At 49.2% G+C, this 13,292-nt stretch overlaps 1 protein-coding gene across 3 annotated transcripts in view; it reads right to left on the bottom strand.

Annotated features, from left to right (window-relative positions):
• Positions 1–13,292, bottom strand: part of LOC144932790 (protein tweety homolog 1-like) — a 125,269-nt gene that overhangs the window by 48,099 nt on the left and 63,878 nt on the right. For all 3 annotated transcript variants that reach the window (XM_078857243.1, XM_078857244.1, XM_078857245.1), the window contains exons 6-7: positions 7,563–7,635; positions 571–646 (exon numbers count right to left, since the gene is read on the bottom strand). In XM_078857243.1, the coding sequence (XP_078713369.1) occupies positions 571–646; positions 7,563–7,635 (149 nt within the window). The remainder of the gene's footprint in view (positions 1–570; positions 647–7,562; positions 7,636–13,292) is intronic.

Here is a 13,292-nt window from a genome sequence, read left to right as displayed (position 1 = left end):
GCTTAGATACACATCAACAACAGCGTCAAGAACTCCCATCAAGTACGTAATGTACTCTTCATAGCCCTCAGGCTCAGGGAAGTGGGCAGGATGTAAGCACCGCCTCAGCGCTCATCTCAGCAGGAACTCACTTTATTGGCTGTGAATAATCAGTCAACAAAGTCAAGGATTTTAATAGTCTTTGGCTAAATGGGTCTGAATGCGCCCAAATCTGGTCGGGTGTCGTAAGCTAAGCAGGCCTGCGCCTGGTGAGGTTTGCCAGGTGTTGTCGGTGTCATGGGGCTGCGAGGTGTGGGCTGGAGGTGGCAATGCTGAGGGTCACCCCCTCGTATGCAGTGTCGTGGGGTTTTTTTTACAGATACTCCGCTTTCCTCCCACACGAGGCCAAATATTCACAGACAGGATTGGCCAAACATCCCAATGAGGCAGCACTCTCCTGAACACGAGTCTTGAGACTCAGCAAAGGTATTCCTGGATAAATAATGATCATGTTTTTTGAATGCCCACATTGAAGATGACACGAGCACAATGCATGATTATTCACATACACCAGGCCACCGCCGGACTCACCTTTGCTCATGATGGAATATTCCTGTGTTAGGTTCGTGATATACTTCTCCGGGGCCATGCAGAAGTCACTCACGCCCTGCAACCAAAACAACACAAGATCACATTCAATCACGTGAGCAATGAACATCGCGGACGTCCGTTTCATTCAATCATCTGCCAGGATGATTGAATGAAACAGGCAAGCCGCGGCCAAGCCACGCCATTGCCCTTCCCCCAGTTGCCAAGACATGATCCCTGGACAGAAGCTCTCTGATGTCCGGATATGGAAACTACCTCCCTGAACACATTGTCGACGAGATCGCCGATTCTGGTCTTCAGGCCTTTAAATGCCGAGCACATGGACATCGCCTAACTTCACTGCACGCCTTGCAGGACCGAGTCTTTGAGATGCAGTGAACAAATGATTATGCCATTCGATGTACTAATGTCTGATGTGGATATTGTTCACATTTGCACCCAATAAAAAATAAGAAACACCCAGATATAAGGAACTCAGTGACTGGCACGCAGCGACTTGCATCACATACACTCATTTTAACACATATGAAAGGGGCACCCCCAGTGGCAGGTGACCCTGTGTGGCACGAGGTTACCCGGCACCTGGCCTGCGAGTGGGTATAAGTCTGCCAGAAGGGGGAGATGATTGCTATGCATAATCACAATTCAGTAATTTGTGGGTATATTTTCCGAACATGGAATATTTTTAATGACGTCAGGGGATCTTTAATGTCCGATGGGAACCAGATGGCGTGAAGAAGTTGAGTTAATACACCCGCAGTATTAACCAGGGCATCCTGCAGGTTTACAACTGGGATCCTTTGCGTCGCCGCTCCAAAAGACTTCACAGGAACATAATGTACTCTTCATAGCAGATGGTGGTTTTAGTAACCATTTAGTAAGTCTTCAATAACTCGTTTGTAACTCTCAGCGGACGATGCTCATGGACCGCAAGAGATCCTCACACCGACGCTAGGAGGAGCTCACACACGGACGCAGACTCTCACCATCGCTTGTGCAATCACCCAACTAGTCGCTCGCTGGGTCGTTGACACACTCACTCGCTCGCTCACACGATCAATCTCTCACACGATCAATCTCTCATAGATGCTCACCCATTCACTCACACACGATTTAGGGACATATGGAGACTTGGGACATTTCACAGTGCGGATGTGGGGTGAAAAACATCACAATGGAAAACCTCGTGAACAACTATCGGTCCATGATCACTCATTCCCTAGAAACATCTGAGATTCACTCCGCATCTCCTTAAGCTCTCGAGTGGATATCAAAACTTCACTGTCAGATGTTGATTTTCCTCCATATGATATCACTATCATTATAATCATCATCATCACAAACTCGGCTAGAATGCCGAAGCAAGGCATGTGCGTGTGAGTTCTCAAACATCGCACATTCCTCTACTCCTTTGCCTAGCAATCCTTGTGGGCTTCAAGGCCTTTCAGAGGCCGCTTACCATCGGCCCTCTTTGAGCAGCCATAATGCCAAAAAAACGAACATCCAGGCAAAGATAACGCCGACCTTGCTCTCGTTCCTTTGAACATGCGCAGCAAAGTTCATTGATGCAGTGACCTAAACCCAATCTGCCGCATTTTCCAGGCAAATTAATTCCCGGACAAGTGTAAAGTTTTCCCTCTTTTCTTCCTCCACTGCAAATAATCTGCCAAGGGTGGCTCAGAGATAGAGCGAGCAGCTCCGCATCGGAAGGTTGCGAGTCCAAGTCCTGGTTTGGGGGGATAACGCAGTCCATCGTTGCTCCAGGGTCGATAAAATAAGCACCACGTTGCAGCAAAGTCAACTGCGGAATGTGGAATTTCAACCACTGGTTCAGGGCGGTAAACAGGAGAGGACCATCACTCAAATGCTCATTTGAGCATTGGACTTGCTAAAATGCATCTACTTTGTAATCATGCTCTCACAAATAAGAACCTTGCAGAACAAATAATACCACTAAGCAACAAAGAGTGTTCATATATATTATGCCTGGCAAGCAATTCAAAACAACGGCGCTTTGTTCGACATATTTAACGTTGGAGTTGTGGCGAGCAACAGAAATTCCATCGGAAACTCCTCGCCAAAACAAAGAAAGAGGTCGATACGAGACGCACGTGTTCCAGGAGAGAGCGGCTTTGCCGGGTAGCATGTCGGAGCATTCTCCACTTCTCAAGGTTAGCGTAACGCCAAAAAAACACAACCTTCATCATCATCAGCCATGCTCTGTCCACTGATGGATGAAGGCCTCCCCAAGTTGTCACCGTCTCTCACAACCCTGCGACGCAACAATTTGTGTGGCACCTGCGACTGAGCGGACTTTATCGCTCTGCCTCACAGTGGACGTCCTCTCAGCGTGTTCCCTCCCCTAACTGACACTCAGTCATTCGTCTCAACCCCCGGACAATTTGCCTGCCCCCACCAACGTTGGGTCAAGGCCTCCCCACCCCACTGCTGGGTCAAGGACTCCCCATGCCGGGAGGGTCGTGGGAGTTATTTTACTGAACTTCTTTAACGCAAAACAATTTCCAATTTAAAGATGAAATACAGCCACAGAAACATAATGCAATTTACATTTAAATAAGGCACGAGTAAATTCGCTTACATTTTAAACAGAATGCTATCTGAACAAACGAGCATTCAAGTTGCCGGAGTGGCAATTTGTGGCTTGCGTAATAAGCCAGGAATGAGGTACGATGTGAAACACTAAGTCCTTCGCCCAGAAGAGAAAAAAGCCCCAAGCATGTCCCAGCTGAATCTGAAATCCTTTTATCATCAGAGTTGAACGGTGCCAGTGCTGGCAACGCAGGGCGCAGCGCCACGCAGCACAGAGGCATCAGACTTCCCAAGGCATTCTTGCTCACTCTTTCAAACTGGCGTAGTTGGAGGAACTGGCAGTGCCTTCACCTTCACCCGACCCAATTCATTGAATCAAGTGAATTCGTTTGATGTCCCCTTTTGGTGATGTGTGGACCGAAGTAAATCCTGATTTTAAAACTCAGGGAACCCTTTCAGCCGCCTCGTCTGGAATTCAAACCTGGTTCTCGTGAATTCAAATGTGCACGGTTGTTTCGTAGCGACATGGAGGAAAGCCACCAAGTGAGGAAAAAAACTACCCGCGTGTGTTGAAAGTAAATAGAATAATTGTCCCTTGGAAGCCACTGGGCACGATTTGAATTGTAATTAATTCACAGTGGAACCATACAGTGCTTTATAACCATACCATGCATGCCAAGGTTGGCACGAGGCCCAAAAACAAACAAAAAAACGACTTCTATTGCTTGAGAGTGAATTAAGTCTGCTGTGAAAAACATTGGCACATGAAAGCGCGCTTATGACGCATTGTGGGGCCTTCCCCAACAGACGTCTTACACAACCACATTAGTAGAGTTCTACCGTGGGGTGGAGTGGTGGCGCAGTGGTTAGCGAGTTTCGCCATGAAACCAGCCACCTGAGTTAGATTTCAGGCTATGGCTACCATCAGTGGTGAGTGATATCAGAGCCGGTCAAACAACCCTAATGATCCTGATGACTGATATGGCATCCAGCAATGGATTGACAAAAGGATGTGATAGGATGCCTTTACTACACAAGACCGTTACACACAAAGTGGATTCTTAGACATGTAAGGCAATTTACGACTAAGAATCCACAAACCTTTGTCAATACACTTCTGGATGAAGGCCTCCCCATGCTGGGTCAGTCACCGGGATTGGTTGACCATGCTTCAGCTCGTCGGTCAGTGAGGATTGGTGAAATTGGGGGCTTTGATATCGCTCGCCACCGATGTTAGCCGTGGCTGGGAATCAAACTCAGGTCACGGGGCCATAGCTCAGTACAACCAAAAAATACAACATATAAAAAATATATTACAAATATAAAAAGTATTTGAGATTTCAATCCTATTGAACATGTATGCATCAAAACCTTGGAGTGATACATTTCAATACAAATCCGCAGTCAGCTTAAGCTAAACTTCATGACCACGCTTCATGGGTCAGATTCGCACCTTCACCAAGTACCCTTGAGTGATGTTCTCAACCGGTCTTGGTGATGGAAACAGAGACACTTTCCACAGTATCAGACAAAACGGAACATTCGGCGACAAGTGAATCGAGCCCAATGCCCTTGAAGCCGGAGACCGTGTAAATGCCCCACGGCATCATCAGAACAGAACGAGCTCCGAACGGTCCACAGATTTGTGGAATAATAGAGCAATGTCTGTTTCCTAACAGCAGCCTTGGCCTTACATTGACTTGTTGCAACGTATCTCAGTCACCTTAATAAAGAACCAGGAGGAGAGTGAGGCTGGGACAGTCTGACAACATTATGTCCGCTAGAGTCAGCTTTGAAAGACTGAAATACTACGAACATGATCCCGTGGCTTACAATGTGCATTGAATACAAATGGGCTTATAGTTGGTATGTTTAGAGGGCAAGGAGAAAGCATATAGAAAATATGCTGTGCATAATTCATATGGGGGAAGTGCTACGGGAGTTCTTTACCAACCACATTCTTAGTTTAGACATTTCTGTGGGTCAAACATGGCATTTGAAGCTGCAGAATATATAATTCAGGATTCTCACTTTCATTTTATTTCTACGATTACAGGAAGTGGTAGAGGGTCAGGATAGGCCAGACTGCCGACACAACGCCGCTATCCACGCCACGAGCACCACGCGAACCCATCGGAGCACAGCGGCACCCGCAACGATCCACACCACTGCACCGATGGCTTTCGAGTGAGGAGTGTGGAATTGGGGGTTTCATAGCAGGGCCAAGCAAGCCAGTGGGTATTCCCGAATGAGAAATATAAAAAGAATATGACTGTGAATATTACTGTGGAATGTGGCTATTTATTGTTCCTTCCATGACTACTCCCCAGGGCTATTTTACTAGTGGCTGGCAAAATATTGGCAAGGTCTAAGTGGCTTACTTTAAAGTGGGTGGAAAAATCATAAATAGTACATGTGCAGTGGCAGTAACAATAGAATATAGGCCTTTACATGAGGCCTTCTGGAGTGTGACAAACTCGCTTAAAGTCTGCAGAGCACATATAAAAAAATCCATCACTTACAAAAACCCGTTATTTACTGTCCTGTGCACACAACCTAAAATAATTAACATTTGTAGTGAACGTATCATTAGGTGTTTGCTGTGCGTGTGTCAATTGATACCCTGGACACGCGTACAAATGAGATGTTATAAATCAAGGGATTTTACAGGTGAAATTTTTTTCATTTCATTTCAAACCACGTGGCATGGATAATTCATTCTCGAAGACATCGTCATTCCAGCTGAGATTACTGGCGGCGCCGCGACTCGCTGCAAACAAACAGAGAAACACGACGAGAGAAGGGTGACGTAGCAGCGCACCACCATCACCCTCCTCAGTGAGGGTGGTGATGGTGGTGCGCTGCTCCATCACCCTCCTCAGTGAGGGTGGTGCGCACCACCGTCCCCACCCTCACTGAGTAGAGTGACGTAGCAGCGCACCACCGTCCCCACCCTCACTGAGTAGAGTGACGTAGCAGCGCACCACCATCACCACCCTCACTGAGGAGGGTGACGTAGCAGCGCACCACCATCACCACCCTCACTGAGGGTGGTGACGGAGCAGCGCACCACCATCACCACCCTCACTGAGGAGGGTGACGTAGCAGCGCACCACCATCACCACCCTCACTGAGGAGAGTGACGCAGCAGCGCACCACCATCACCACCCTCACTGAGGAGGGTGACGTAGCAGCGCACCACCATCACCACCCTCACTGAGGAGAGTGACGCAGCAGCGCACCACCATCACCACCCTCACTGAGGAGAGTGACGCAGCAGCGCACCACCATCACCACCCTCACTGAGGAGAGTGACGCAGCAGCGCACCACCATCACCACCCTCACTGAGGAGAGTGACGCAGCAGCGCACCACCATCACCACCCTCACTGAGGAGAGTGACGCAGCAGCGCACCACCATCACCACCCTCACTGAGGAGAGTGACGCAGCAGCGCACCACCATCACCACCCTCACTGAGGAGAGTGACGCAGCAGCGCACCACCATCACCACCCTCACTGAGGAGAGTGACGCAGCAGCGCACCACCATCACCACCCTCACTGAGGAGAGTGACGTAGCAGCGCACCACCATCACCACCCTCACTGAGGAGGGTGACGTAGCAGCGCACCACCATCACCACCCTCACTGAGGAGAGTGACGCAGCAGCGCACCACCATCACCACCCTCACTGAGGAGAGTGACGCAGCAGCGCACCACCATCACCACCCTCACTGAGGAGGGTGACGTAGCAGCGCACCACCATCACCACCCTCACTGAGGAGGGTGACGTAGCAGCGCACCACCATCACCACCCTCACTGAGGAGAGTGACGCAGCAGCGCACCACCATCACCACCCTCACTGAGGAGAGTGACGCAGCAGCGCACCACCATCACCACCCTCACTGAGGAGAGTGACGCAGCAGCGCACCACCATCACCACCCTCACTGAGGAGAGTGACGTAGCAGCGCACCACCATCACCACCCTCACTGAGGAGAGTGACGCAGCAGCGCACCACCATCACCACCCTCACTGAGGAGAGTGACGGAGCAGCGCACCACCATCACCACCCTCACTGAGGAGAGTGACGGAGCAGCGCACCACCATCACCACCCTCACTGAGGAGGGTGACGCAGCAGCGCACCACCATCACCACCCTCACTGAGGAGGGTGACGCAGCAGCGCACCACCGTCACCACCCTCATTGTTCAGCTGCTAAGCAGAGTGGCGTGAAGAGAGAGAGCAATCGCTGCGATTAGCGCCGCTGCCCAACGGCCCAGCCACAAGCTCCCCCCCCTCCTCCTCCACGATCACCATCGCCAAGGCGAGCGCCGTGAGCCCAGCCGGTCCATTCTCACACCCCCCCCCTCCATCCCCACACCATCACTACCGCCCGCGACCCCCGGTTACCACGGCAACTTACCACAGACACTGCGACCTCCACTCCAAGAGTTCCCCAGCTCACGATCAACATCAGGATGCCCAGCAACAGCATCCTGGAGCACGCACACACGTACGGGGGGTGGGGGGGGGTAGTTTAGCACAAGCGTGGCGGGCATCGTGACGGAGCACGCGGCAACGCGTCCACCAACATCGACCGTTGCACTCGGGATAAAACGCGTAGAATAACGCGTGCAGGAATCCGTGATTTGTAACGCGCACGAATGAAATGCGAACGCTGCATTCGAGGCGACAGAACTATTCTGTAGCCTAAAATGAAAGAGCAAACAAAATAAAGGGAGCCTAAGGATTACAACGTTAGGCTACGTACGGTCAGAACGAAGTCCAACATACATGCAGAAAGTGAGATGAAAACAATAGGTTTTTCAATCTTGAATCGCAACCCTGAATCGTGGAAATGTACTAAATTACTGGAGGGGGCGATACTTGTTTTTTGGCTTGTGATGCTTGTGACAGAATGTAACACCACAACAGCTAGGAGCGAGTTTTTATTCTCCAGCAAAATCGGTTCAACGTAAGCAAACTCTGGACCGGTTTTGACATTTGGTATCTCATCAGCAGACTCGGGCATGCTTAAAGCAGTGCTGAACTGTCAGACGGTTATCGGGAATGACCCTAGTTCGACACACCGCTATGGAATACACAACGCAAGTGGATATAGCACTACGCAGTAAGCAGGAGACGGCTATGCACAATGTGCTCTGTACAGTCATAGGGAAGATATCCAGCGATACCTCATGAGCGCATCAGTGACTCAGTGGGCTCGGTGATCAGTGCCTATGCCCCCACCGGTCTTACATCTGACAAACAGACCATGAATAAATGATGACCAGGGTGCGAATTAGCATCTCCCATTACAACACAGAGCAACACGATTATGTCAACATAAACAGCCTAATTCCCTCCGTATAATCAAACGTAAAAAAATGTAGAAATTGGCTGATAAAGACTCATTTCTACCGCACCTATATTCATCCGTACGCGTGCCGTTGACTTATTCCCATTGTCCATCGCGTGCAGGAACACATTGAATGCACTGTGCAGTAATTACATGAAGCCGTGCACAATTCTATCGGCGCAATACACAAACCAACACAAACCACACACGCAACCAAATGCGATGTGCGTCCAAAATGTGAAGCTGTAAAATCCGCGAGCTTACGACTAAACCAGCGGTCCCACGACTAAATCAGTGGCCCCCAACATTTTTGGCACCAGGGACCGGTTTCGTGGAAGACATTTTTTTCATTGGGTCTTTCCCCCTTTTCAAAGAAGCTCTCCAGCGACGTTTGTTTTGTTACTCATTGTGGCTACTAGGGGTTAGCAGCTTGTGGGCTGACCAACACTGTGACTGAGACAAGTGCGCAGTGCGGGAAAGAGACGCGGACGGAAGTGGTGAATAATAAAACAATGGGGGCGGGCCACGCGCGGACTCACCGCTCACCTTCTGCTGCTGTGCGGCCCGGTTCCTAACAGGCCACGGACCGGTACCGGCCCGTGGCCCGGTGGTTGGGGACCCCTGGACTGAATCACCTGGAAGTTGCACCCGGTCTCGTCAGATCTCGAAAGCTAAGCAGGCCTGAGTCTGGCACGTGCTTGGATGGACGACCACCGGGTGTTACCGGCTGCTGCAGGGCTACGTTATAAGCAGGGGGCGGTACAGGAACGTTCCCTGTTGCTCTGCACAATCCATGCTCCCCGCTATCAACCACCCACACGGACCAGCGTGGTGAGGTATGGTCCAACTACCCCCATGACGGCACGGCAGGGGGGCGGCCCTCATCCAGCAGTGGATTTACCATGTGCATGAAAACAAGAGCTATACATGTGGTCAATTGTCAGACGGTCAGTTTAGACACCTGACCACCGCACAAACCCATTTAAATGGATTACAGAGAAATCAAGCGATGCACGACAGAGAGAGTGAGAGATCCATTCATGAGCTTCAGCGCTCGCCGGGGCGTTGCGCTCGAGTCGGAGACCTCCCGCAGAGAGACAGCGCTGAGAGGAGCACTATTCAAGGGCGATAGAGTTCGGGCATGGCTACTCGACCCTGGGCCTATTTCTCATTACATACGACGCAAAAAATCCTAGACGATTGACAATCAGTCATCTGATTATCGCAAACGCTCCTGACAACGAGTTGGATTCGAATGCCGGCCCGTGCGTACGTCGGCGAAGACACGCGAGTGCGTTGGCAGCTCTATTTCTAGAGAAGGCTTCCAAATGAGAAACACGACTTCTGTAGGCTCCTGGTCTCAGCGGGCTCTTACACACAGCCTGCTGTCAATCCGCAGCTGGATGAGGGCCTCTTCCGCACGCCGTGCCGGGGTGGTTGCGCGAGTGCTCCGGCAGGACGGACGCCTCCCCCGCAATGCAGAGGTGAAAATTGAATCTGGCTTGAGCGTGCAGCATAGGCAGCAATTTAAATGCAAAGCATGAGTTGTGATGATATTAGACGTAGGAGCTGCTCGTTTTGTGTTCGTATGTTGGTACACGTAGGTGCAAATTGCGCCGTGGTATCTTTTTCCCTGGAGAAATTGTGTGTTTTTTCTACGATCGAATATTTTCCCTTGTACACACGAACTGTGAAGGCAAGCGTACATCCAGCATAGTGTCAGAAAATAACACAGCCAAGGAGGAGGCGGCCACTTGGCTCAGAGATTGAGCGCTGTGCCAGCAACGTTGAATTCCTGGGTTCGAATCCAGGATTCAGCCACCTGTGCTTGAACCAGGTGGAGTTGATGGCCACGACATTCCACGACAATATTCAAGAGGAGAGCTGATTCTTAACTCAAATCGTGAAACAGAATCAGGACAAATCATCGAATCGCAAGGGAGACAACCCGTTCCACCTCTAAATACAACTCAAACCTACACACTAGCTACAGTACACACGCACAGCCATTTGTCTATCCAAAGCGGGATGAAGGCCCTCCATACGCCGCGCGGGTCCTGGGCATTTACTTCACCGTACTTCACCACGCTGTTTGGTGTGGGTTGGTTAAGGCGGGGAGCACAGATGCAGCAGCATAGAAGTACAGTACAACAACATACTTTTCGGCACTGCCGTCTGCCGCCCGCATGCCACGTTTCCAGGAGACGAACGCACGCGCGCACAGAACCAGCGCCGTCATTCTCCGTGGGATCGGCGGAAAAACTTCAGAAACGGCCAGTTACGGAATATGCAGTGGCATTCACCTAGATATGAGCTCCACTCACTCAGCAACTGCTTACTGGGATGCGGCGCGGTGCAGGACAAATGCAGTATGGGACGAGCAACTCGATAAGCACTGGGAGTGAACACTCGGGCTGCCGGATCCATGGCGCTGTGCCCTATCCACTGTGCCACTACTCCACCCAGATATTGTAATTATCATTATACTCAAACTTGATTTGAAGCTTTCGTGACTGCAGGAATTACTCTTTGGTTCTTTCGGTAAAGCCACGTAGAAAGAAAATAAATTAAATAATAGAATACGTCTCTGTGTGTCTATGTTGTGTGTCTCTCTCTCTGTGTCTCTGTGGTGTTTCTCTCTGCTTGTGTGTCTGTCTGTGTGTCTCCGTGTCTGTGCTTTTTCTCTCTCTCAAATTTAGTTATACCTGATGACGATTGCTTGTGTTGCAATCGAAACGTCGTTTTCTATTGTTTAATTTATTTTCTTTCTACGTGACTTTTCTGGCTCATTATACTCATTTCGTGAAAATAATTGGAGGATGATCTTATATTAAACTACGTGCGTAAAATCCTGTTCGCTTTGTGTCCTTTGCAATGTCCCCCGTGACTCTATCCCCTCACATTGTCAAGCCCATCAGATAGTTGGGAATAGGGTCGGTAATCAATTTTAATTTGCAACCAAATTTAATTAATTGTCCTAATTAGTGCTGCCATGGAAAGTGTTAAAAAGCTTTGCCGTTAAAAAAAAACACAGCAAGCAAGGTCACAAATTACCACTGTCTCATGGTCGCCTGTAGCTCCCATACAAAAACACTGCCCTGTCCACGGGAACCCAAGGCAAGGGACGAGTTTGGTGACAGTTGAGCACTCACGCAGGTTTCACGCTGGATCAGATTACCCAAAATACCTGTGCAGGCCTTCTAGAAATCTGCTCCAGGGGAATGGTGATGGGGATACCTGGTGCTTTTCCCAACACGTAATTGCAGAGCCTGAGACGGAACAAGACGTGGAATGGACGCCATCCTAGAGGATGTCCTCTTAGGAGATGGAGCGATGACATTAGTTCACGTGGCAGACGGAATGTTGCATCACAGGATCGTGTGAGATGCGACGCCCGTTTGAGGAGGCCTTCATACAATAGTGCATTGACCATGGTTGATGATGATGATGATAAGATGCTTGGAATCTGGAGATGCTTGGATTCGGTGGCGAGCGGGGCATACATCAGCATCATGGGGCAACTACCTCATTAATCTTCTTTACAACAGCCACACGTTTTCCCAGAACATGGCTCTATTTATCCTGCACCGCACCCCGCTGAGCAGCCAACCCTGCTCCCTAAGGAAGAAAAGGTGCAGCGGTTTTTTTTTAAGCGCAACTATCAACGTCTCATCTGAGGGGGAGTGCCATGTATACTTCAAAGGGGAGTCTGCGAGAAGCTCTGCACGGAACATCTGACCCGCTTTATAAACACCGCCCGTCCGCAACAGACACACGTGTACTTTCCAACGTAACTTTTTTTTAGCTCAAATATTTCAACTGGAAAACTCAATGAGATGGAACGTCTCGTTTGCAAGGGTGTTCAGGGTGTCAATCGACACCTACGCGAAGAGAACACTCCCTGCCTGATGAAGACCACTTGTGGTGCGATCGAAACGTCGTGGGTTTTTTGCTTTTCATATTTTCAATTTATAAAAATAAAATAAAAAATATTTTGCTATTTTTTTATTGTGGGTTTTTTTCTTTATTATTCTCAATTTATTATTTTTATTTCATTATCATTTTTGTTTATACGTGACTTTACCGAACGAACCAAGAACACGTAATGATGCGTGTATACAAACAATGCAAAACCTTTGGCAGTGGTTGTCTATGCCATGTGAGTGGGTGAGTAGTAAGGGCCAGGCGAGTGGTGGATGTTACTGCTTGTAAATTTCGATTTAAAGCTTTCGTGACTGCAGGGATTAATCTTCTTGGTCCTTTCGGTAAAGTCACGTAGAAGGGAAGTAATAAAATAATAAAAATAAAACATAATAAAATAAAATAATTCTCACGACGTTTCGGCTACAACGCAAGCAGCCATCTTCAGGTGAAGAATGAGACACTGCCAAGCTAGGAGCTTATATATAAGCTGGGTTGGAGGTGGAAGAAGAGCGCCTTAACAAAAAGAATGTGCATATCAAGAGGAATTTAGCATATTCATGAGAAATGCGTAGGAGGTGGGCGGGGGGGTTTCAAAGTCATATTATGCCCATGCATTATGCAGGATCAGCAGCACCAAGGGAGGGTGCAGGGAGTAGCATTAACATTCCTTTCCTTTGTTAATGCTACTCCCTGCACCCTCTCTTGGTGCTGCTGATCCTGCATAATGCATGGGCATAATATGACTTTGAAACCCCCCCGCCCACCTCCTACGCATTTCCCATGAATATGCTAAATTCCTCTTGATATGCACATTCTTTTTGTTAAGGCGCTCTTCTTCCACCTCCAACCCAGCTTATATATAAGCTCCTA

The sequence above is a fragment of the Lampetra fluviatilis genome, chromosome 5 (assembly GCF_964198595.1).
Source record: "Lampetra fluviatilis chromosome 5, kcLamFluv1.1, whole genome shotgun sequence".
NCBI lineage: Eukaryota > Metazoa > Chordata > Hyperoartia > Petromyzontiformes > Petromyzontidae > Lampetra > Lampetra fluviatilis.
Note: the sequence above shows the minus strand (reverse complement) of the source record. Positions and strands in the feature narration are given on the sequence as shown.